Raw genomic sequence first — 25,445 nt, forward strand, 5'->3', positions numbered from 1 at the left:
TGACCCCATGGACTGTATCCTACCAGGCTCCTCCATCTGTGGAATTTTCCAGGCAAGAATACTGGAGTGGGTTGCCATTTCCTTCTCCAGGGGATCTTCCCTACCTGGGGATTGAACCCAGGTCTCCCACATTGCATGTAGGCACTTTACCTTCTGGGCCACCAGAGGAGATATATATAGTACAGACAATATGAAAAAGAAGAAACGGTAATTTTTATATGATAAGGTATTTTTTCCTACTGAGTCATAAGCCAGGTAACACTTTCTTCGGGTAAAAGTTGCTACACCGAAAGGTGTCAGTAAATATAGTCAAGGGCAAAACTTTCGGAGTTTGAGACAACAGGAACCTGTGTGTTCTCCCTAACCAAGCTCAGCTCCATCCAGATGTGATGTGTTGCCGGACTAGAGCCTGACCATGATGTCCAACCCTTTCTCCCATCAGAGGCGGTGCGTCCTGCTTGTTATACCAGATTCTCGTCTAGCAACTTCCAGCTTCTGCCTGGGTGCAGCCCCGCATGCAAAGTAAATAACATACAGGTGGTTGATTCATGCCTTGACTGGGAAAAAAGAAATCTGTGGTCTCTCTTCAGTGCGCCAGGAATGTTCTACTTGTTCTGTTAACTTTTCTTGGCTCGACTGCTTCTCTAAGCTGTGCAGGCCTTTTGGGGATAAAAATGGTCCAAACAAAAGCAAACTCACCTCAAGCCTTTGCCGGGCAGATGCGCACTCAGTCAGTTAGGGCAGCAGTTTATTATGCAGTTAAACAAATGATTTCATGTGTTTTCACTTTTCCAACCAGCTGTTTTGATCTAAAAATGAAAATACATGGGTGATAGAAGCTTGTTATTGTAATAACAACAACAACAACCAACTGAAATTTTAGAATTTTTCAGCCTACAAAGACTAACTTAATAAAACATTTCCCAGAGAAAACCTGGATCAGAAGTGAATGAGTCGGATTCTGGCAATGAGCAAGCTACTGATTTGGGGCTCCTAGAAAAACACTGCTGTACCCTGAGGTTTCAAACCCAGCAAGAGACAAACTTCTAATATTTTGCCTGAAAACACGATGATTGGCTTCTTAATTGGAATCTTTGGGTCAATTTTTGGAGATATGTAAAATTTCACAAAAGCGTATGACTATATGTGTGTCATACATGTTGAAGGAGTCCAGAATGTACATTTGTGATACACAAATTATTTTGAGCTGAGAGCATTTGAAAATCAACAGATGAAATTTTTTCCCGAACTCCTTTATCTGACTAAAAGCAGAGACTCCCACAAATATCTGAATTGTTTTAAATTCCCTGCCCAAGAGTAACATAGGAAGGTAGACTCTAGTCACCAGGGACAATGAGAAGACACCACACCTAGAGGGCCACTGTCACAAAACCATCCTGTCTCCTGTTCCTCTCTTCTACAGAGGACCCATCTATTTTTCCTAAAAGTCACTAGTTTTCCATGTACTATCCCTTCTTCCCCCCTCTAACAAGTCATTTACCTTCCCATTTTACCTGCCTTTCTCCTCCTTCCCTTCACCCCTTAAGATGGTCTTTAAGCCCCAAATTCTTTTTTCTTTTCATATTTTCTTAATTTATTTTTAAATTTATTTTTACTTGGAGGATAGTAGCTTTACAAGATTGTGTTGATTTCTGCCAGACATCAACATGAATCAGCCCCACACGTCCCCTCCCTCTTGAACTCCCTCCCACCTCCCACCTATCTAGGTTGTCACAGAGCACCAGATTTGAGCTCCCTGCACCATAAGCAAATTCCCACAGGCTGTCTATTCTACATATGACACTGTATATGTTTCAATTCTACTCTCTCAATTCGTCCTCCCCCTCCTTCCCTGACTGTGTCCACAAGTCTCTTCTTTATGTCTTAAGCCCCAGACTCTAACTGCCCACTTTGAGTCACATTTCTTTGTGATCTGCCTTATGTGCACACATGGTTAAAATCTGTTCTTTCTCTTGTAAATCTGTTAGGTGAGTTTAATTTGTAGGCCTCCAACTACTGAGCAAAGAAGGTAAAGTTTTCAATTTCAACTATATATGTATATATATGCATATATATGTATATACATACACTCTCAACTATATTATTGATTTCTGTCTTCTATATATATCTATCAATCATCCATCTCTCTTTCTTCCCATGGGAGAGAAGACACGTAGCCTTCCTATGGAACCAAAAAAAAAAAAAAAAAATCCATCATCTTTTTTCTCATAATCTTTAATATATAAAAGAGGAAGAAAAATGAATGATTCATATGAGAGATGCCCTAGGATGCCAGGCTCAATGAACCTAAGTATAAACTGTAAAGAGTTAAAAATTTGGGGAACACCAGATGCTGTGGTTTGATGGGTCAGTCTGCTTATGTAAAGCAACTTTTTAATGATTCCGCATATGATCAGTTAGAAGCCATTCTTAGTACTCCTGATAATAAAGAGTTTTTAAAAATTGATGGTTGATTTAAGGTGAAATTGAATATTCAAAAGCAAAAAGATTAGGTAGGAACTGTCTTCTTTGGGTTTATTGTTCAAAAGGACTCTCAACTCTTAAACAATTTTAAAGGCTTATTGGAATAGGTTCTTTTTATGTTTAAAATATTTTAACAGTGATTGGCCTCAGCTTTTTTCATTGTAAATTAGGGATAAAATTGTCGTGCTCCATTGTTTTTCCTTTCTTTTTAGGAAACATGTAGGAAATTACACTAGTCATAAAGTTATAGCTCAGGGAATTTCACAAAATGAACAAAACGTTCATGTAACAAGAGTTCAAACCAAAACAACTGACCAGTAGCATCATTCCGGAGTCCACTCGGTCACTATACCCAGAGCTTTTGACTCTAAAGCCACAGAATGTATTTTCCCTGTTTCTGAACGTCATATAAATGAAATCATACATTGCATTTATTGTGCATGTGTCTTGCTTTGCTCAACAAAATGTGAAATGTATCCATGTTGTTGCACGTAACATTATTATTTATTTCATTTCTCTGTGTATTCCACTGTAGAGTCAGTTACAGGTTATGATCAATTCAGAGATTGCATATGCATGTGTGTAAATTTATACACACTACATATTTATGCTTGCAGACTGTTTTCACTTATATAAATAGTGCTGCTATGGATATTCTCAGGCATGTCTTTTATTAACAGGCACATATCTACTGGTTGTATACCTAAGAGCAAAACTGGAGGAAAGGCCATAGGGTATGCATGCAGTTAGCTTTAATAGATACTGCCAAATGGTTTTCCAAAGTGGTTGTACCAGTTTACTTTTCCATCCACCAGCAAGTGTGAGAATTTTTTTTCACATTCTTAACAACACTTAATATTGACTTTTCCATTTTAGTTATTCTGACTATGTGCACTTGTATCATTTTGTGATTTCAGTTGGCATTTGTCTAGTAACTGATGATGTTGAGCACCTCTCTATGTATTTGCTGGCCATTTAGATAGGCTCACAGTGCCTGTTCAAGCCTCTTGCCCATTTCTCTACTGGGTTATCTGCCTTTTCATTATAGATCTTTATGTGCTCTGGACAAGAATCCTTTGTCAGATTACAGGTAGAGTTTGCATATCTTCTCCCACTTTGTGGCTTATCTTTACACTCAATCATATTTTTTGAGGAAAAGATAATTGTAATGATCAGCAGTTTAACAGTATTTTCCCTTTATGATTAGCATCTCATCTCCAGTTGAAGAAATTTTTGCATATCACATAGGTGTGAAAATATTTTCCTACGTCTTTTTCTGAAATCTTTATTTTGCCATCCACTTTTGGATCTGCAAACTCATATGGAATTGATTCTTATAAATTGTATAAGGAAGAGATCAAGATTCATTTTGTCCACATGGATGCTAAAATGACCCAGTATCATTTTTCAAAAAGGTCTTTTCCCTGTGCACTGCAAATATGTTACCTTTGACATAAATTAAGTCACAGGTTACCAAATATGTGTGGATCTACTCCTCGTCTTTTCTACTTTGACCTATTTGTCCACCTTTGTGCCAATACCACATTGTCTTAGTTACAATAGCTTTGTAATACATCTGGACATCTGCTAGAGTTATTACCTGTAAGACTGCTTTGACTATTCTTGAACTCTCACATTTCTATATACATTTTGTAGTCAGTGAGTTAATTCCTGCAAAGAAAAATCTTCTAATTTTTATCAGGCTTATGTTCAATCTATTGACGTCTTAATATATTGAACTTTTAACCCATGAATCCCTTCATTTGTTTATCTTCCACCTCTCATTAATTTTTTTTCAGTGTAAAGACCTATATATCTTGCATAATTTTACATTTATGTACATGAGGGATTTTGGTCATTTTCCATTCTTGTATCATCTTGTGTTTGGGATGACGAGTATATCAGCCTCATAAAATGTGTAGAAAAGTGTAATATTTTTTGTTATTTTCTAAAACAGTTTGCAGAAGATTGGTGTTTTTTTTTTTTAAATAAGTATTTAGAAGAATATCATAGTTGCTTTTTAAAAATTATTAAATGGGCTATTACATCTAAAGCACTTAGAAAGTATCTGGCATTTGATAAGTGCTATAAAATGTTAACAATTCTGATGTGCTTGACCATCCATTTTCCCCATGTAAATCATTACATTAAAATGCCAGAACAGAACGGCAGGTTTTGTACAAGGAGACCGATATAAAGAGGTAATGTGCTTTAAGCCATTCTTTAGAAGTCACCCTTGACTTCTATTCAATTATCAATTGACTACTCATAATATTTTCAGAGAATATTCTATTTCAATTTTTCAGCCATTCTTTTGCTATAAAAGTTGGATTAATACAACATAAAGGAGAGGTGGGTTTTGACAGAATATAATTTTAAATAATGAATATAGTCAACTTCAGGGCTCCCCAGGCTCAATGGCAAAGAACCCTCCTGCCAATGCAGGAGATGCATGGTTTGATCATGGGTCGGGAAGATCCCCTGGAGAAGGAAATGGCGACCCAATCCAGTATTCTTGGCTGGGAAATCCCATGGACAGAAGAGCCTGGTGGGCTACCATCCATGGGGTCACAAAGGAGTCAGACACAACAACTAAGCAACAACATAATCAACTTCATCTCATACTCATGAGGAATTTTATATAGCTGATGCATATACACTGAGTTCATGACACATGCAATTTTTTTTCTTAATACGGTTTTCCTGTAGACCTTCTTTCATTCCCAATCTCTTCTCTCTCTCACTTTCTTGCAGTGAAACTTTCAGAGTTACCTCCATCCAGTCTCCATGTCCAGACATCCACACATGTCAACCACTATCTGGTGTTTCCTCCAACTACTCCACTGAAATGACTCATTGCCAAGTTCCTCTCAACTGCCACATCATTTAAGCTCATTATTCTGTCCTCAACCTACAGGAGCTTAGTGGTATTCAGCACTATGGACCACACCTGCTTTCTGGAAACATGCTTCCACCTTATATTCAATGGCAATGTGCTCACTGCTTACCTATTTAATTTTATTCTATTTACAGTCTTTGCTAACTAATCTATAAAGATTATATATATATATATATATATATATATATATATGTATGTATATATATATGACTATGAGTGTTGAGTTCAATCTCTTGAAGCATGTAACTTCATTTTCTGTGACTGTTGGTCCTTAAGTGTACCTCAAGTACAGAACATTTCTTCTTTTAGCTCCATATTCATGTATCCAGTCACCTCTTAGACATTCCCATTTGGAGGCTCCTCAAGCATCTCAAATTCAACACTATCTAACACTGGGCTCCTGCAGTTCCTTCCCTGGCTGCTCTTGTAATTCTTTCTTGCTCAAAGGCAAGACCATCTTCTTAGATCCAGAGACAAGCGGACTGAACACTATCTTTGATCTACTTCCTCTCTCCCTCACCCCATAGTTAAGAAACTGTGAAGTCCTGCTCACTTTAATCTCGTAACTTCTCTCCAATTTCACGTATGTATTTTTCTTTTTCTGGTACTGTTATTTGAAAGTCCAGCCTACCATCAGCTTATCCACAGCCCTGCAACTGGCTCTTCTCTGGACATTCATAATTACTAATATACCCACTGCAGCAAGAATGCTCTTTTTAAAAGTTGAATCTGAGAATGTAATGCCATGATCCTGCTTAAAAATATCTGTTTAATGTCTGGCTCTACTAAGGGAATATTCTCTGTTTCATTCAAATGTATCATCAGCATTCAATATGTTTGTTCAATGATAAAGAATCAAAAATTGAGCTTAAGAAGAGAACCAAGAGAGCTTTGGTTCATCCACAAATAAACATTTTCCATTGACATGGAGGTAAGGACTTCTCCAAATATAAGACATTGCTTAATTTAAAAGCTTATAATTAACACAGCCAGAGTTTATAAATAATGTCATAATCTAAGCTGTGCACTTAATGCAAGAAATTATTTCCTGGGATAGACCACACTCATTTATCCAGCTCAGCCCTCTGAGAATCACACATGAAAGGGCAGAGAAAGAATAGGTCTCTATAACCTGATCTGTTAATCATGTTTTTTCTAAATGTCTATTAGGTGCCAGGTAGGATGGGCTACCAAGAAGAGGAAGGCAGGAGTTAAGGTCCCTGGTAATTATGAGTCATGGCAGAATACAGCAGATGCCAGAAACATGTAAGTTGAGGGGGTGTGAACAAGAACGGTGGACTCCAACACAGCCAAGAAACTAATAATAAAGCATATGTGGGCAGGGGACTTTTGAATGTTTTGAAGGCAGGCAGAATTAATCTTGGTAGAAACTGGGGAGAAAGTGTTTCAAGGGAAAATCATAGTCTGAATGAAGACTGACCTGGCGTAAAGTAATTGGCACTGTTACCTTGACTTGTGAGAGGTTAGAGAGGCCTCGGATTGGGCGGAGGCTTGGGTGGTTATGATCAGAAATGGACAAGATGACTTGCCATCACTGGATCTACCAGATTGCACAGGTTGGGAGACAGGAAAAAGGGCATGAGGACTGAAAAAAAAAAAAAAGATGCCAAGGAAGATGCCCTGGAGAAGGAAATGGCAACCCACTCCAGTATACTTGCCTGGAAAATCCCATGGACAGAGAAGCCTGGAGAAGTTGTCCACGGGCTTGCAAAAGAGTCGAATACAACTTAGACCTCAACAACAAGGGGCCTCCCAACATTTAAGATGCCTGTGCCAGTAAGGGAAATAACAAAGCTAGTAGGAAGTTGTGGAGTTCGGGGTCCTGAACACAGGAATAATGCTAAATTCCTGACCTGCTGAGGAAGAGATGCCCGTAAGACATCTAGGCTGGGCAGGGGATGGGCTTGAGAACCAGGAGAGTTTAGTCCGGCTTTCAACATTCCTACTAAATCATGTTTAATTATCACATGACGAGACCATAACCCATAAATCTTATCTACAAAGCATCCTCAAATCTTTCATATGGCGTTTGACAACTTGTATGAATCTTAACATTTCACTTGCAGATAACATTCATTTTTGACATCCCATGACTACTTAATCAATTAACAATTGTTTTCCATACAAAGTTATTAAAGGTTGATTCTGTCCTTGCTTTTGCATCTCAGCTGCTATTTGTGTCCTAAACTCAATGCTGAAAATTCCAATCGGACTACAGAAGAAATAAGCCTAACTAATGACGCCTTCTCTTCGGGCGAATTATTTCATTTTGAGTTTCTATAGAAAAGAGCAACAATAAAGTATTGGTTCCACTTTTGAATAAATAAGGGGTTATTTTGCTGCTGAAAGTTTTCATTCAAATGACTGATCAGATCTCACATGTCTGTTTAAAAATGTCTGACTTAGGTCATTACAAAATGACAGACTGTGATAAACTGGATGGTAGTTGGGAGTGAGACAATGAGGCATTGTTTACACAGAAGATTGAGTAACTGGTTTAACAAAAGAGGTTCTTGGGTATCTATTGTATGTACAACTCAGAGATTTACTGGAGCTTTTATAATTTCTGCAAGGTTCTTTTTCAGCCAGCTTCATTAACTTGAAGTAAATCAAATCATGCAGAAATCTGGCTCAGTGAGAAAGCAACCCAGGAAGATAGAATATGAAGAAAAACAGACACAGGATGATAAGGTTTAGAATCTTTGGCATTTTTCATAAACATTTTGTTTGAAGATTATTAAATTACAACCCAGAGAGAGAAAAAAAAAAACCCAGTAAAACTCACTATTGAATCAGATCTTTTTAGTTCAATTTTTCTTTACAATACATACATATATATATATATACACACACATATAAAACCGCACATACAAAGTATGTGTCAACAAAATATAGTCTTTACAACTTAAATATCATTTGAACAGAAAGATATTTGCATACACTTTATATATGCACAAAAATTGGGATATTTACTTGGAGGAGGTTACAGTGAAATGGGACAGTATAGTATACTCAAAAAGACTTTGGGGACTGTACCTTTCTAGGAATGGGGTTCTGAGATATATGTTTTTATTATGTGTAGCTTATTTTGCTTAGGAACAAAAGATCCACGTGGATTGCTTCAGCATTTTTTACTTTCTTAAAAGTGCAGGCAAGTGAAAGGATTATGACATTCAGATAAGCAACCACATTCATTGGTCCCTTGCTCCTCAGTCTATCTTTCTAAATACTCTCAGAATTCACTCATTCACCCCCTCCCCCTCTTTCTCAAGCTACACTACTGAGATTACATTTGGGAAATAAGCAAAAAGTAACGTCAGAAGAAATGGCTATTTGAAGCTTCCAAATATTTTCACTGAGTCCTTCACGTTTTGGGTGAATGCTCTCTCAGAACATTCTAGAGCATCCATGGCCAGCAATGGACCAGGAGGCAGGCTGGCATCCAGCACCAAGCAGCTTACTGAAATTTTACATCTAGGTCTTTAGTTGTTATGGCTGAAAGATCCCCAAAGAACGGGGATGATCCAGGTAATAATTTAAAAAAATCTATTTATAATATACATTATTTGGGTAGATGGTGGCTATCAAGGACTTGTTAACTCAGAGGGGGAAACAACAACAACAAAAAAACATCATCTGAAAGGAGGGTGGGGGTGCAAGTGAACGTCACTGAATCTTGATGCGAAACTGTCAGAGATGCGAAAACAAGTTCAAAGTCACGCTGGCATCTAAGTGGCCTCCTGGCTGTTCTCAAGGAGGGTGCTGAGACCCCTGGACGCTTGCTTTAATCTCCTGTTGGAAGAAGGGATGTTGGTCTTTTACAGTCTCTGGGGTGTTTCCTTTCGCTGGGCTGACTCCAGACGCAAGCCGATTACCCCTGCACACGGATGCGCCCATGGGCACGTGCATCTATGCCGTGAAGACGGGGAGGGTCAAGACAGGGCTCCACACGGCAGGCATCTCAGAAAGACACCACGGCTGCCCCCGAACGACAGAGAACCGGGTCTCATCCGTCCAACACGCCATCGGCTGCTGGCGTCCACAGTCAGTGTGTGTCCTAGAGCGCGTTGCGCTTCTTCCGAACGGGGCTCTGGCTACTGCCCGGCTTCAACTCCGAGTACTGCACCTGTGAAAACAGACGGACCGGGCGCTGGCGGTTAGGTAACCCTAGCTCACCACCGTGTGTTAATGGCTCCCCGAGGACAGGGCACGGCAAAGGCAGGAAGGTTCAAAGGTAATGAATCATTTTCTAAACACAGGAACATGGAGGGATTAATTGCAGGAAGGATTTGAAGAGTCATGCATCATTTCTTGAAACCAAAATATTAAAAGCAGATTTTTCTAATGAGATGCATGGGTTTCTACCTGCTCTCGGGGCACTGCTAGATTTCAGTTCTCTGTGTGCCCGCGTTCGACCAGGAAAGAGCTTAATAATGGCCCCTTGGGAATGTTTATCTTAGTATATGATACAGCAACTTACTACGAATTATTCATTTCGAAGTATCTAAAATCTTGGGGGAAAAAAAACTTCTGCCAATTATATCCATTTCTTTTGCCAGAGAGGGAAAGAATGTTGAAATGGATACCAGCCCCAGACTAATAAAGATTTCTCTTCAAAATGGATTTCATTTACAGTATAATGGCTAAAACATCTGCGACAAACACGAGCACGTGGGGAGTCCCCAGTGGCAAACTGCCTATTGTGTTATTACCAAGTGTTCTTGGAGATACACGCAGATCTCACTAGCTTCCCGGGCATCTCCCTCGAATGCTCTTTTGTTGCATCCTCAGTCTTCGTGCCAGCGCCAACTGAATGACCTCGCTGAGGGCTGGTCCCCAAACTGTGCACAGACAGTCCTTAGGGGGGCCTTGCTGGGAATTTCCTTTCTTCGAGGATGCAGGCACAAATGCACTGTAACCCAAGTGATGGTACGCTGCGATCACATTGCTTTGGTGTGTGGGCTCGGATAGGCTGACTGTGGGATGGCTTTGTGCAAAGTATTGTATTACAGACCACATGTGCTCACTATTTTGAGTATTTGTGCCAAATTCCCCAGGGACATCCTACCCCATCACATAAGCTGAGCTACACTTGGTGGAAAGCAGATATGTGAAAAAGGCATGCTTTCCTTAGAGCTGTTTTGTGAAGGTCCCCAAGGGGATGATATGCCTGTCAATCTTCAAGGCAAAACAAACAGAGGCCAAGTTACTATTTTACAATCCCTGTAATGCAATGTTAACCAGTAATTCATATTAACAGAATTTATTTTAATAGATAATTATATCATTAAATGAAGGCTAAAGGAAAAAAAGCAACACAGGGTCTATTTTAATCTCTAGAATTCAGAATGAAGGGGAAAGAAGCGCCTGTCAACCCTACATCTCTGCACTCCACCCAGAGGTGCTGGGAAATGAATTACGGTACACTGGCCTGAGGATGAAATTAATGTTTGATTTGGGATTGTCTCACATAATAACAGATTGCGTCTTTGATCGTCCTGATGATGTTTCATGCCCCTGTCTCCCCAACTATCTATTCTATGACCTGTTCTCCTTTAGAGAGATATTTACCTTTGCCTGCCCTACCCTCCTCTGGGTTTACACCAGCCTGATCAGTGGGGGCCTGAATTAGGCTGCTCTAAACTTTCTGGTGCCGTTGCCTTGCTTAATCTCTACGTATCCACAGAAACGGGACACTGCTGGACTAAGGGACCGTTACCTGTAATACTTCTGATTAATCTCAAATGATCGCACGCCATCTCTGCCTTTATGTGCATTAGAGTAAGTGGGAGCTGTCCTCAGAATCTCTTAAGTCTTCAGACAGAAGGGGAGAGGGGGGAGGCCCGGGAGATAATCGGGGCAAACAAGGAACAAAAGAATAATCCTCTTGTCCCCTACTTCCTGGAGAACGCCTGCGATCGGGAAGAGGAGGAAAATGGGCAGGCCTCCCCCCGGCTCTGGATTTCCTGTGTTCCCACTTGCTGAGCCTATCTGACCCTCTTTGGGGAGGCAAGCAGTCAGAAAAAGGACAAACCTCTCTTCACTGCAGCCTCGCAGCATGAATTCCAGATCATTCTTAAGTAGTCTTTTTCAGGATAATTTTCCCCCATCATCTCATGCTTTGGACAAAGGTTTTGCTGGCCACCTCTCTGCCAGCCAGGCCTCTTGAAGGATTTCTGATTCATTATCTCAGTGACTCACACAAGCACAGCCCCCTGCTCCTCCGGCTTGGGGGCTGGTGGGGGCAGGCCAGACTTTGGGGCTGGGGCCCCAGTTGGTGGTGACCGTTCATTACGTACCTTTTGAACATCAGATGGTACCCTGGAGAGGAAGTCCAGAAGCTCATTATTGTCGATGGCATAGGGGTTTCGAAGCTTCTTAGTGAATTTGTTTATGCCTGGAAAATAGACATATCGGGAGATCTTTTTGTCTGTTGATCTCTCTCTCCATTTGTCTACCCATCTTTAAAAACTCACCTGACTGGGGGAGGAGAAGCATTCACAAGTAAAAATTAGTGTGAAAATAATCACTGGATCTCAAGTCATGTACCCGTTGCTGTCATGTGGAATCATTCAGAAATGTCTTTTCTTGGAGGGAGAAAGGGGGGGATCGTTGGAGAGGGGCTGTGCCTTCTTCAGCTGTGAAAATCCCATTACAGTCCCAACAGCAGGGTGGCAGAAACACACACTAAAACCGTGGAGCTCATTGGTTTTTTTGGACGACGCTGATTAACAGCCTCCTCGCCTAGGAAAACGAATGTCCCAGATGGGAAAAGGCCTTCATTAGCCCAAACAAGTCTCTGCTTGGGAGCTGAGGACCAAAGGCAGCAGTGGGAGCTGGAGGGTGGGAGCTGTTTTTTTTTGTTGTTGTTGTTAAAAAGAACCCGCAAGAAATCTATCTCCCCCCTTCCAACTCATTTTCACAGGTTTTCCTTCTCTCGCTGCAGAACAGAACTCGAATGTTGATCGTACTTTGATGCTGCAGAAAACTGTGAAAAGTTATTATTGGAAAATTATCTTACTCTGGTTGCTAGCTTAATTTATGGACCACAGCGCTGGTGTGTGGGTTTGGCTAGGCCATGGAGTCGTGCTGATTCAGGACATCGGTAATTAGAAGAGGGTGAGATGTTTAAATCACCGACTCAATGGACATGAGTTTGGGTAAACTCCGGGAGTTGGTGATGGACAGGGAGGCCTGGCGTGCTGCAGTCCATGGGGTTGCAAACAGTCGGACACGACTGAGCGATTGAACTGAGACGTTTAAGCTGTCCTTGGTGGGGGCACATGGGCGCATCCAGGACAAGCTCTGCCCAGAGCTCCCTCCCCAGAGGGAGGCACCTCTCCTCCAGCTTGGTCTCCTACTCTGTTCCTCAGAGCTCTTTCGAGGGGCAGGGGTGTGCCTATATAGCCAGAGCTCACAAACTGTGATCTGTTCACCAAATGTCAACTGCATTTCGTGCTGTGTTTTAGAAGCAGAAAGACAAGGTGGCCTCCTGAAGTCTGGCTACAGAGCGCTTGCTTATCAAGGACCATAACTAGGTCCTCATCAACCCCCACAATGCTGCGTGCTCACTGTGTGTTCTCCCACTAGCGCTGATGCCCAAATCAAGGTAAGATTACCTATTCAACAGTCCACAACACAGAAAAGGTTTGATGTTTTTCTTCTTTCATTAAATATTACTTCGCTTTCATCTAAGAACTGGACTTTCTGCATGCCACTATACCTGACACAATGCCGAAGTCCTGGTGGCTTCTTTAAGAGGGTCAGATTTACATCCACTTGGCAAATGGAAGCCAGACATGTTCCTAAGTCAAGGGTGGCTTGTTGACTGGGCCGGGGAAAACTTCCTGCAAATAACCCCCTTTATCTCAAGTCAAAGCCTGTCTGTGCCTTCCCTTTTTCTCTGCCCCCACAGCCAGCTTCATGTTTCTAGCTAAAATTTCCCCCAGTGTTCCTTTAAAACACTCTTCACTGTGTTATTCTAAAGACATTTAATTGTAGCATGGGCTTCTTGGCAAAAGAAAACAGACAAGGCAAAATGACGAAGGGAGACAAAGACGTATTGAGAAGAGATATATCTTCTATTGTTAATTATATATAGTGTGAGCATCTGGAGTCTTTACAATGAACAGCCAGGCAGGGATAATATCACTGCTGATCAAAACACTGCATTCTTAGTCACTGAGAAGATTATAAACCTGCCCAGTAGCTCAAATGCACCAACAAGGGCAGAAGGAAGTCCACAAAGCACTCCGACAGTCTCTGTTTGAAAAACTTCGTTAGACTGAAAATTATACGGAACTCAGACTGCATGCTACAAAACCACACCTTATCTTTTTAAGGTGTCGCAGGCTCAAATGTCAGTAATTCTACCGTATTGTCTACTGTGTGAAAGCGGGTGTCAACACGGCAGCAGAGATCGCTTGGTCATCTCTGAAGAGCAGCGGGGCAAATAAGAAGGGTGTGGGGACAGACATAGCTGGGTCTCAGTCTGGCTTCACCGTGTATTATTAGCTGCGTGGTTTCATACACTTTACTTAATCTGTCTTAGATTTCTTATATTAAATTTTGAATAATAGAGGCCTGCCTTACATAGCTCCATGGGTTGAAAGGAGAATCACAAAGCATTCTAAAATCTGGAGTTTCACCACAAGGAAGAGGGCTACCATCATGACTGTATATGTCAATAAGCCACGAAAATAAAGAAGGTGGTGATGGCAGAATATTTACAATGGCAGCATGTTATCACACACCCAGTCTGGAAGTTGTGTCTGTCTCCAGTAGCAGGTACCTTTAGATTCTTTTAACCTAAACAATACAAATAGAGCATATATGCTGTGAATTTTTATTCTGTTTTCTTTTAGACAAAGAAAGTGGAATTTCAATCCAGGGATTAACATGTGGGAAAAACATTATCATTTAATGATCATAGATCAGTAGATTGGAAAGATCCCTCCAGTTTTTTAAAAAAAAAAAAACAAAAAAAAGGAGAATGAGAGGAAGAACTGCATGGCTGCTTTGCACGTGTGGTCAGCAGGGACTAACCGCGGGAACTGAGTCACATACAACCTTGTATGAGTGGCCGGCATGTGGCCTGACTGCAGCATGCCGGTGGGGGGTGAGGTGGGGCAGAGGGTCCCTGCATGCTCCTGTGTCAGACTCTCAGAGTCTTACATGTAAGATCACTGTGCTATCAAATGGAGACACAGAGTTAAATAAGTCATAATTTCTTTTAAGATGCTCAAAATCTGGCTTGGGGAGTTCTTAATCTACACGAGGAAACCAGAAGTGGCTCAGATCAGAACTGAAAACTATATTTACAGCATCTATGATGAAGAACAGAATGGAAGGAATATGGGAAACCTTCCAAAAGATACAGAAAACCTACATGGGATCTAATCCTCAAAGGTGCCTTGCCTTCTAGAAATACATACAACAAATAAATTACTGAAATTCAGTACCGAAAATTTACAGTTTCCTAGAGAAAATTCTAGATATCCCTCTAAAACCACCTTTAATTTTCAAAAACTATACTGCCAAATAAGAGAGGTGACAGGCTCAAAAAAATGCCATCTATGAGATCATAGGTATTAAACTTGCAGACTTATCCACTCATAAAATATTTGCAAAGTACTCATCAAAGATCTATTACCTTTTTGTAGCTTCACTAGGAATTACATGGTAAAGAGGACAGAAAGTATCTTGCCCTTTAAAACCTTTCAGTGAAGTTGGTGAATCAAGGAATATATCCCATGGTCATCATGAAATTAGGCTATTTTCATAGGTTTATGTTAAATAATTGTGCTACTTAAGAAATATTCATATAAAAATGTTATTTGGATGTAAAGAATACAGAAATATAGTGGAATATGTATGTAACTCTGGAGGAATATAGAATTAAATAATTTTGTTCCAAAAGGTTAAAAACAGTGAACAAAAATTTTGAAGATTTTTATCTACCAATTTTAGGGCTCGGTGAAAATGAGTAAGTAACTTAGAATAAGGAAGTCTTTCTTTTTTTGTAATCCTTCAGCTGTGCATTTATAACATGAATCATATTCAAAGAGTAAAAGGTCTTGCCTCATATTAAGTGGGCTGCTCACAATGAATGTCAAAATAAATACAAACATGTATGTTATATAATATAGGTACTTTCAACATATTTGTGATCACACTATACATGGATACAAAATATCCTTATTAAAAACATAATGTAATATCATAATATAGGCTCTTCCTTGGTGTCTCAGAGTTAAAGAATCTGTCTGCCAATCCAGGAGACGCCAGATCCCTGGGTCAGGAAGATCCCCTGGAGAAGGGAATGGTTACCAACTCTAGTATTCTTGCCTGGGAAATCCCAAGGACAGAGGAGCCAGGCAGGCTACAGTCCATGGGGTTGCAAAAGAGTCAGACACATAACTTATTGACTAAACAACAAAAATCATAATGTAAATGTATCATAAAAGTACATCATAATGTAATATAATTTAATATCATCATATAATCATTTTCCCCCCAAATGTAATTTTTACTGTGTACCTTGGGTAAATTTACCATAATGTGCTTAAATCATTTCTCTACTATTGAACATTTTTTGTTATTTTAAATTAATTTACTACTACAAACAGTTTGACAATGAAAATAATTTTTTTTTCATTTCCATCCTGAAAAAAATAAAGAAATAGTCTTCTGAGCCTTAATAAGATTAAAGGGAACAACAGAAATTCAAGACATACAAAGTTTCCTTCTACATGCTAAATTCTCTGCCAAGAATATGATCATGTAAGAGATGTGCAAAGGAAAGCCCTGGGTCTATGCTAGCTAATAACTAACTTGTCTTACAAAATAATAAGTCCTAATAGGAGGGCAGAATATATTCCATGATAGTACAGCAGGTTTTAGATAATGAGAAGAGGCAAGAGATGATGTGATGGTCACAGCTTTTGACTACATTATCTACGGTAAACTCATCAATAAACTATAAACCTCTGTCTAGAATCTAAAACTAACAAATGAGACAATATAAAGCTCAAAGGATTACTTTCAGTACAGGAGAGCATCACAAACTCCATGCTATTTCATAATTTCATCCATAAGCTGAACAATAAATAGAACAATGTCTCATTAAGTAGATGCAAAAAGTTGATGTTGAAAGCTGTCAAGAACTTGGAGGATAAAACTAGAGGTCAAAGGGATTAGGAGTAAATTGAAAGAGGGATTGGAATCCCTAAATGGACAACCTAAGGAAGAAATACAGTATAGTCTTCTTCTTCTAGGGTGAGGTGCAGGAAAGCATTCTCTACCAGAAGGATGAAGAAATAATGGGCAATGGTGTTTACCAAGCTGACCATCATCTTAAAGACCATCATCTTACATCATCTTAAAAATGAGGCAAACACTGGCCAAATGACTGTAATTTTGGATCGAATTCTCATTAGGGACAGATCAAGAAGAGTTTCAAGATCTGTGTTTTAAATGTGGAGAGTAAATGGACTGAGAAACTAGTACAAAAAAAGAAAGAAAGAATGAGATTATTCAGTCTATACAGATAACATTCAGTATATGAGTATTCAAGAAAATGCTTCTTATAAAATACATATTCCTTCTTAACCAATGGGCCCCTGAGAAGCTCCATGTTCCCTCTCCTAAGGGTCAAATATGGGCCAATGTGCTAAAACAGAGGAACGAAAACTAAGCATGGATATGAGATCTTTCTCAAATAGTGAGCATCGCCCAGTATTAAAATGGACCCCTGAAGAGGAAGTTAGAAAATCTTTTCCTTTTCTTGGGCTTGTTACAAAGGAGAGAAACTTTATGTGATAGAATTTTCACTTCCTGGACAAAACAGAGAATGAAGGGATTATGCTCTATTTCTGAAATGTTATGAGTTATTCTATTTTTCCTGTGACTTTTCCCATTTTGTCATGTCCGGGTTTGGCCTTTCTCATCAGCAGGATTCTACCTTTGTGGGTTCTCTTTGGAAATGGTCTATCTACAATTAGTGGTTTTAGAAATATTTTATAGCTCCCCCTCACCCCAGCATTTCAGGCTTTCAGCTTTTGCTTAAAGAGGAATGCACCTCAACACACGTATCTGTAGCTTGCCTGAACCTCTTAACACCTGCAGATCCCTAGAGATGACTATGGTTAAGAATTGAGAAATGGTTACAGGAGCCAAGCCATGGAAAACCAGAAGTGAGAGATTCTTCCAGAAGAGGGGTGATTGCTTAGTTAATTAACTGCAATGCACTCTCCTTATATCAACCCGGTGCCCACGCAGCAACAGACACAAATATTCACAAAGCTGCTTGTAATTTTTCCAGTTTCCAAGCTTGAGTAGTAAGTCAAGTCCTGAAATTTATTTCCAGTGTGCCATTTTTGTTTCTACTCTTTAAAAAGCAGCTGAACTTTATATAGGCTTACCATTTCCCCTGGTAAGTAATACCTTTCCCTTTCCTGTGAGGCACTGGTTAGGTGGTCACTGTGGGCCACTCCCTTTCACCTCACTGCTTCTGGTTTTAAATATTGGGTTAGGTTATTTTTTTCCTTCCAGGGGAGATGAAATGTCAGGAGCAGCCTAGCAGTGGCTAGATCTACTTTTATATAACATACAGGGCAAGATGCAGGTGTTTGCTGTTTGAATAACAGTGTTTCCTGAAAGTTACTGGGCCACAACAGTATATTATTCAGGAGTATTTATGACTCTGGAAGCCCAAAGGGAAATAGCATGCACAATCACATTTTTATTTGATTGCAATTATGCAAGAGGCCTATAAGTATCTATGCTGACCGTTTATGCCACTGGCCTTTTCAGGGAGGTCCTGCAAAGTTTTTGACCCCCAAATGCTTTTCTTAATCTCGTTTAATTGCCAACAAAAGCACATTTAAAGTTTATAGCTGCACTTAAAAATGAGTAATTGGTTCTTACCTGGAATTGACTGCTAGCAAAAGGACCGTGCCAAACTTACCCCAGATTAAAATGATGTACCGGAGTGGAATGAAATACAGTGTGACGGTGGCAACTCCCAGTATCAAACAGGCCAGGAATGAAAGGAATGGGACCGTCCAGTTAAACGTGCTGCAGACAAACCACACACATGTCACTGTCTCTGATGCTCAGGAAAAGCAGTAGGTTCATTTTGCCATGTTTTTATTTCTTAGTTATACACATGAAAAAAGGTCTATTGGAGACGTTGCTTCTCAAAACTGGGATATAAAAGTCTGCCAGAATGATTGGACACTGGAAAACAGTTTTGAGGTGAAGGTCGCAGACCAATTGCCATTCAGCTCATCTGGATCTTGGTGACTCTGCCTTCCTGGAACCGACAGTACTTAAGAGAAAACTCAGACTCTCAAAAGTGATTAAACACTGCAATATTGTCATGTGGCTCTGTGAACGCAGAGCTTCAAAATGAAAGGTGAGTTAGGTCACTTCAAAGTCAATATTTCTCTCTCAATTAACACATGCTTGCCAGTAAATATTTAGAGACGGGAGGCTATTATTACAGTGCTCTTGTGTTTTTCTAATAACTTATATTTAGAATTTCCAGACTCGTTGACTCCAGAAGGGTAATGATGATCTCAAATGGGCTACGGAGCTTCTGGCTATAAACCATTACACCACCAACCCACCGATAACACAGGGAATGTTGCCGCATATCATTTTCATGGGACCTGGCTCCTTTTGTCCTGTCTATTGCCTGTTTTGACTTGAGATCTAGAATATGAGATATGGGACTGAATGTACTGTGGAAATCCTTGCAGAATCCTAGAAAGTAGTCATTAAATGCAGTGCCTTGATGAGAGCTCATGAGTGTCTAGAGTATTCTTCCAGGTATCTTCACTTAATATGTCTGTCTATTGACCCTTTGCCCTGGGCTAGGAATAAAAGAGACGAAAGATTTATTTCTGTTGTCTTTTTTTTGGGAGGGGGCATATCAGGGGATTTGGGCATAGCAGCTTATAATAGTTATTGGGCACTTAGTAGGTGTCACTGTCCTAAGATATATATATATACACACACACACACACACAGAGATTGTAATGCTTAACAATAATTCTTTCAAGTAAGGTTTATCTCCCTCTCACAGATGAGCAAATCAAGGCTGAAGTAAGGATTTGGGGATTAACATATACAAAATACTATAAATAAAACAAGGAAACAAGGACTTACTATATAGCACAGGGAAGTATACTCAGTATGTTATATTAACCTATAATGGAAAAGAATCTGAAAAAATACATACATATACAGACATATATATGCATGCATAACATTGTAAATTAACTCTACTCAATAAAAAATAGAAAAATATAGGAGAAATCAACTCACGCCTCAATCTCTTGTTAAAGCTTGCCTATGGGGAGATACAATACTACATATGCATGTGTGTGTGTTTGCTATCTCGTGTCTTTAAATTATAAGCAAGGTTGAACACATTTTAATATGATTGTTGGTCATTCTGATTCTCAGTGATATTCAGCTTATATCCTTGCCAGGGGCAACTATTTAAGAAAGTACTTAAGAAAATTTACAAGCAAACTGGCATGGATTTGAGTTCAGTCTCTATCTCTGAAAAGCTGAGAAAGACAGGAAAGTCTTTCAATCTGAACAATAAATTCTTCTCCACAGAATGGGAATAATAATAATAATACCCACAGCATAGAGTTTTGCTAGAATTAAACAGGAACTGGCATTTAACATACTTAGCTCTTCATGTACACTACCATATGTAAAACAGACAGCTAGTGGGCAGTTGCGGTGTAACGCAGGGAGCTCTGCCCCAGCACTCCGTGATAACCTAGGGGGTGCGATGGGGTCGGGGGTAGGAAGGAGGTCCAAGGGAGGGGACATAAGTGTACCTATGGCTGATTCACGCTGTTGTGTAGCAGAAACCAACACAACATTGTAAACTGATTATCCTCCAATTAAAAATAAGTTTTAAAAAATAGCTCTGGTAACACATGAAAGATAGTTTAGTATTCAAATTAAATTTTTACCTTAAGTTTATAAAAAAAAAATAGTTAGCTCTATTTCTTGCATATTTTAACCACACACAAAGAAGTTACTACTTATCTGTTTTCCCTAGAACTTTGTTGCTGGATATTTTCCTCAAATGAAATCTCTTTGGAAACTTAAGAAATCAGTTCTTTGTCATATTTGTTGCAAACACTTTCAGTTTGTTAGCTTGTCTTTTAAAAAATCTTGTTTATAGTTTTTAAAGATAAAAATTATAGATTTTACACTACCAAGTTCATCAAAACTTTTGCATATATGTAGGTCCATTCCTGACTATTCTCTTCCATAGTAGAACTTCTTAGGAGGCAACTTCACAATATTTGTGAAAATGTTATGGAATCCATAATTGCCCCTTTATGCCAGGGCAAGAAATTTAACCTGCAAATATCTTTGCACAAGGATGCAGAGATGGTACATTAATGTCTGATGCAGTATGATTTGTAAGTAGTTAAAAAAGAAAATAGCCTCAGTATTAAATAATATCTAAATAAAATCATAGACAAATAGTTTTAGTACCTTGAAAAAAAAAAAAAAGAGAAAGTTACCACTAAACTGACTTAATAATAAGGAAACAATAGAGTGTAAAAGATAATGTATTGCAAGAATTCTGGAGGTTACCAACTTCCAAAGTCAATTTCACTCTAATAATTTCTGCCAGATATTAAAATTTTGAACTTCTATATCTGTTAACTGTGTGGGGGGCAGAAGATACATATAGCCTAGGGTTTCCACAAAATAAGATTCAAGTAGAAGAACACTGCATAAAACTTATATATTCAGGGTAAGGATGAATTGAGAGAGACAAGTAGAAAGACAGACTGGAAAAAGATGAAAAGAAGGGAAAACAAATCTACCATATACAAATAGATGCAAAGAATTCTCTGTGTCTTGATGCTGGTACCAGGATTTATCAACTAAGTTTATACTACCAGTATACTTTTAAAAAACCTCAGCAAAAATTTAATTAAAAAAAGAGATTCCAGGTTGAATCACCCCAAAATGACTAGAGCAGTAATCTTCTCTAAGGAAATGCATTATCAACCCATATATCTGAGTATACTCCACACACACACACATACACACATGGAATGTGAGCTCATAGTTAAAACAGTAAAATATAAATGGATACACAGCATCACGAGTAAGGGCTATCAGAAATAATAGCAAAACCCCAAACAGAAGACCTCAAATACTGAAAGCAAACATAACACATTAAATAATAATGCTTAACACTTCAGAAGTCATAAAACAAAGGCTTAAAAACATGGTCAAGGACGAGATTGTAAAAAATGACCAAGAAGATCTGAAAACAAAGCAAGTAAAACTTTAAAAAGAAACACAGTGATTAAAGTTAACACTTCCATGCATGGATTAAACAGGATTTTAAATACCACAGAAAATAGAGTTGTGCAGAGCAGCCCAAAAAAGGACTTAAAAGGCATCACAAAGAGTAGAAAGATAGATGTCAAAAAGAAGAGACACAGAACATAGACTAAGAGGGTTCCTGAACTGACTGGGAAGATGCTGAAAGTAATAGTGAATATTAGACTGTGGAACGGCAAAAAGGTGCTCACTTAGGTCTCTATTTTCTGACCATAAAACAATACAGTTAAAAGCCAGGAGCAGAAAGATAGGTAGAAAACCTTCATATACTTGGAAATTAAGCAATATACTTCACGTCAAGGAACAAATAAAAACAGTAATTAGAAAACAAGTTTTTACTAAATGTGAATTAATAATGAATATCAGTGCCAAAATGTTTGGCATAGAGCTAAGCACCTAGGAAAGTGTAGGCACTGTAAATGCTTATGTTAGGAAAACAGAAAGACTGAAAATAAATGATCTAACAATCCATCTTAGAAAGTTAAAATAAGAATAGTAAATTAATCTCAAAGAAAGTAGAAGGAAGAAAGTAATAAAGATAAGAGTAGGAATTAATGGAAAAGAAAACAGGCAACAGGGAGATTAACAAAGGTAACAGTTCTTGCTAAAGAATAATATAATTGATAAATGACTGTCAAGAAGAAGGGAAAACACAATTTTAAACATAAAGAAGTGGACAATGCTAGATTCTACTGTCATCGACGATAAGAGGATTTTTTTTATATAAACAACTTTATGTCAACAAGTAGAAAATTTAAAATGGACACACTCTTAGAAAAGGATACACAAACAGATATGAGAAGAAACAGAATAGCTGAACAGACCTATATATACCACAGAAACTGAATATTTGATTAAAATCTTTCCTGAAAGAAAACTTCAGACCCAGAGACTTAACCAGAAAATTCCATAAAGTCTCAAAGGAAGTAATGACACAAGGTTTACACAAACTTCAGATAATGTGAGAGAATACTGCCCACTTATTGTATGAGTCTAGAATAACCTTCACACTATAAGGAATTTTCAAGAACTGTATATCTAATCTCACTGATGATTAAAGCTGCAAAAATTGTAAGTACAAAAATTGTAAATAAAATCCCAGCATATATAAGGAGACTGGATAGCATGATGAAGCTGCTTTCATTCCAGAAATGTAAGATTGGTTTAATATTTGAAAATCAACAATAACAATGCACATTAACAAAAAGAGAAGAACACAAAAACAACCAAAAGATGATCTCAATGAACACAGACAAAAGTTTGAGAAAACTCAACCTACATTCATGATAAAAAAAATCTCAGCAAAATAGGAATAAACAGTAAATTCCTGAAGCTGATAAAGCATCTTTACAGAAAACAACATCATTAAGGGCAAAATGTTGAAAGCTTTCTCTCTGAAAAAGACAGGAGTATGAGAAAAAGAATGTTTGCTAATACCACTTCTGTTCAACATTGTATTGGCATTACTAGCCAAGACAATAAAGCAAGAAAACAAAGTAAAATGTATAAGGACTGAAAAATAAGAAAGAAAAAAAAATATTCCTAGACAATATGTTTACATAATACAACATCCAGAATAATAATCTTCATATAAAAATTAAGATAACTAAGTTTATCAAGGTTGATAAATACAAAGTCAATATGGAAAACAAATTTCACTTTTCTATCCTGTAACAAACAGGTAGATATAAAACCTGAAAAAAAGAGGCCATTTAAAATAACTGAAACAAATCAAGTACTTCAGACTATATCTCACAAAAATGTGTCAAATATTTATATATAAAACTCTTAAAGTAATATTAAGATAAATTAAAGATAACCCAAGTAGATGAAGGAATATGTCACACTCATATATTAAAAATAAATTTTATCAAGATGTTAATTTTTCCCAATTAATGCAATCCTTATAAAGATCTCAATGATCATTTGAACTAAAGAGCCTCTTGATGAAAGTGAAAGAGGAGAGTTAAAAAGTTGGCTTAAAACTCAACATTCAGAAAATGAAGATCATGACATCCAGTCCCATCACTTCATAGCAAACAGACAGGGAAACAATGGAAACAGAGACTTTATTTTTGGGGGCTTCAGAATTACTGCAGATGGTGACTGGAGCCAAGAAATTAAAAGATGCTTGCTCCTTGGAAGAAAAGCTATGACCAACCTAGACAGCATATTAAAAAGCAGAGACATTACTTTGCCAACAAAAGTCCATCTAGTCAAAGCTATGGTTTTTCTAGTAGTTATGTAGGCATGTGAGAGTTGGACTATAAAAAAAGCTGAGCGCTGAAGAATTGATGCTTTTGAACTGTGGTATTGGAGAAGACTCTTGAGAGTCCCTTGGACTGCAAGGAGATCCAACCAGTACATCCTAAAGGAAATCAGTCCTGGATATTCATTGGAAGGACTGATGCTGAAGCTGAAACTCCAGTACTCTGGCTATCTGATGCAAAGAATTGACTCATTGGAAAAGACCCTGATGCTAGGAAAGATTGAAGGCAGGAGGAGAAGGGGACGACAGAGGATGAGATGGCTGGATGGCATCACCGACTCAATGGACATAAGTTTGAGTTAACTCCGGGAGCTGGCGATGGACAGGGAGGCCTGGCGTGCTGCATTCCACAGGGTCACAAAGAGTCGGACATGACTGAGCGACTGAACTGAACTGAGCAGTATAGAGTAGCACTAATCCTCAAAACCTCACTAGACTCTTCACTCCAGTTACCATGGAAATACATTGTAGTGCTGGTCTTTCAAAGAACACCCAAGGTTGAAGAACTCTGGTAAGTCACAGCTTTTTATCTCAAAATTAAACAGTCTGTTAAACATTTCCATGGACTTCAATGGATTTCCCGACTTGGGAGCTCTCCATTAAATCCTAAGGGAATCCCTGACTCGAACATTTCAATTAATGAAAACATTCAAGGAATCCCCTTCATTCATTCAACTCTTCAGGTTCACTAACATATCCTAAGAATATCTTTGACAAAATTTCAAAACAAAACCCACAAATAACTGTCTCAACATCCGGGAAGCTGGGTACAACTCCATTCTAGTGTTCCTCCCCCAACTGGGTACCCCACTGGTTGACCTTTGTGTCAACAGATTCATTATTTTCTTCATTTCTTAAGCATGGAAAGATGAAGTCCTTGGACTCTTCTATCCATGGAAACAGAGACATGGGGTCATAAAAGCCCCAGACTATTCTTTTGTGATTTACCTCACAGGATGCTTTCCTTCATGATTTTCGCCCCAGTTTGTGAACTCTCTCCCCACAACTGGCCTTCTGCCCTCACCCCGGTCATTCTGCCTTCATTTTCTGTCCCTTTCAACATGTAACTTTAAATATTCATTTGGCTGTGCTGAGTCTTAGTTGCAGCATATGGGATCTAGTTACCAGATGAGCGGTTGAACCCAGGCCTCCTGTATTGAAAAAGCAGAGTCTTAGCCAACAGGCTGCAAGGGCAGTCTCTCAACATGTAACCTTAGATTAAACATAAGACACATCAATCTGTCCTTCTGCTTGTGCTCACCTTCATCCAAACTTCACTTATCCTGCTTTCTCATCTGTCAATATTTCACAGCATGACTTCTGAGTCAGAGAACTTCTTCCTAGGAACGTGCCTTCTAAGCCTTACTCCAG

The 25,445-nt window shown here is 38.8% G+C and overlaps 1 protein-coding gene across 5 annotated transcripts in view; it reads right to left on the reverse strand.

Annotated features, from left to right (window-relative positions):
* Positions 1-8,185: 8,185 nt before the first annotated feature.
* The window catches only part of MCTP2 (multiple C2 and transmembrane domain containing 2), a 254,511-nt gene continuing 237,251 nt past the window's right edge, over positions 8,186-25,445 (reverse strand). For all 5 annotated transcript variants that reach the window (XM_043921524.1, XM_043921521.1, XM_043921523.1 and 2 more), the window contains 3 exons: positions 18,372-18,481; positions 11,704-11,801; positions 8,186-9,530 (listed from right to left, as the gene is read on the reverse strand). In XM_043921524.1, coding sequence (XP_043777459.1) covers positions 9,462-9,530; positions 11,704-11,801; positions 18,372-18,481 — 277 coding nt within the window. In that variant the 3' untranslated portion in view covers positions 8,186-9,461. The remainder of the gene's footprint in view (positions 9,531-11,703; positions 11,802-18,371; positions 18,482-25,445) is intronic.

This window comes from Cervus elaphus, chromosome 13 (assembly GCF_910594005.1).
Source record: "Cervus elaphus chromosome 13, mCerEla1.1, whole genome shotgun sequence".
Classification (NCBI taxonomy): Eukaryota; Metazoa; Chordata; class Mammalia; order Artiodactyla; family Cervidae; genus Cervus; species Cervus elaphus.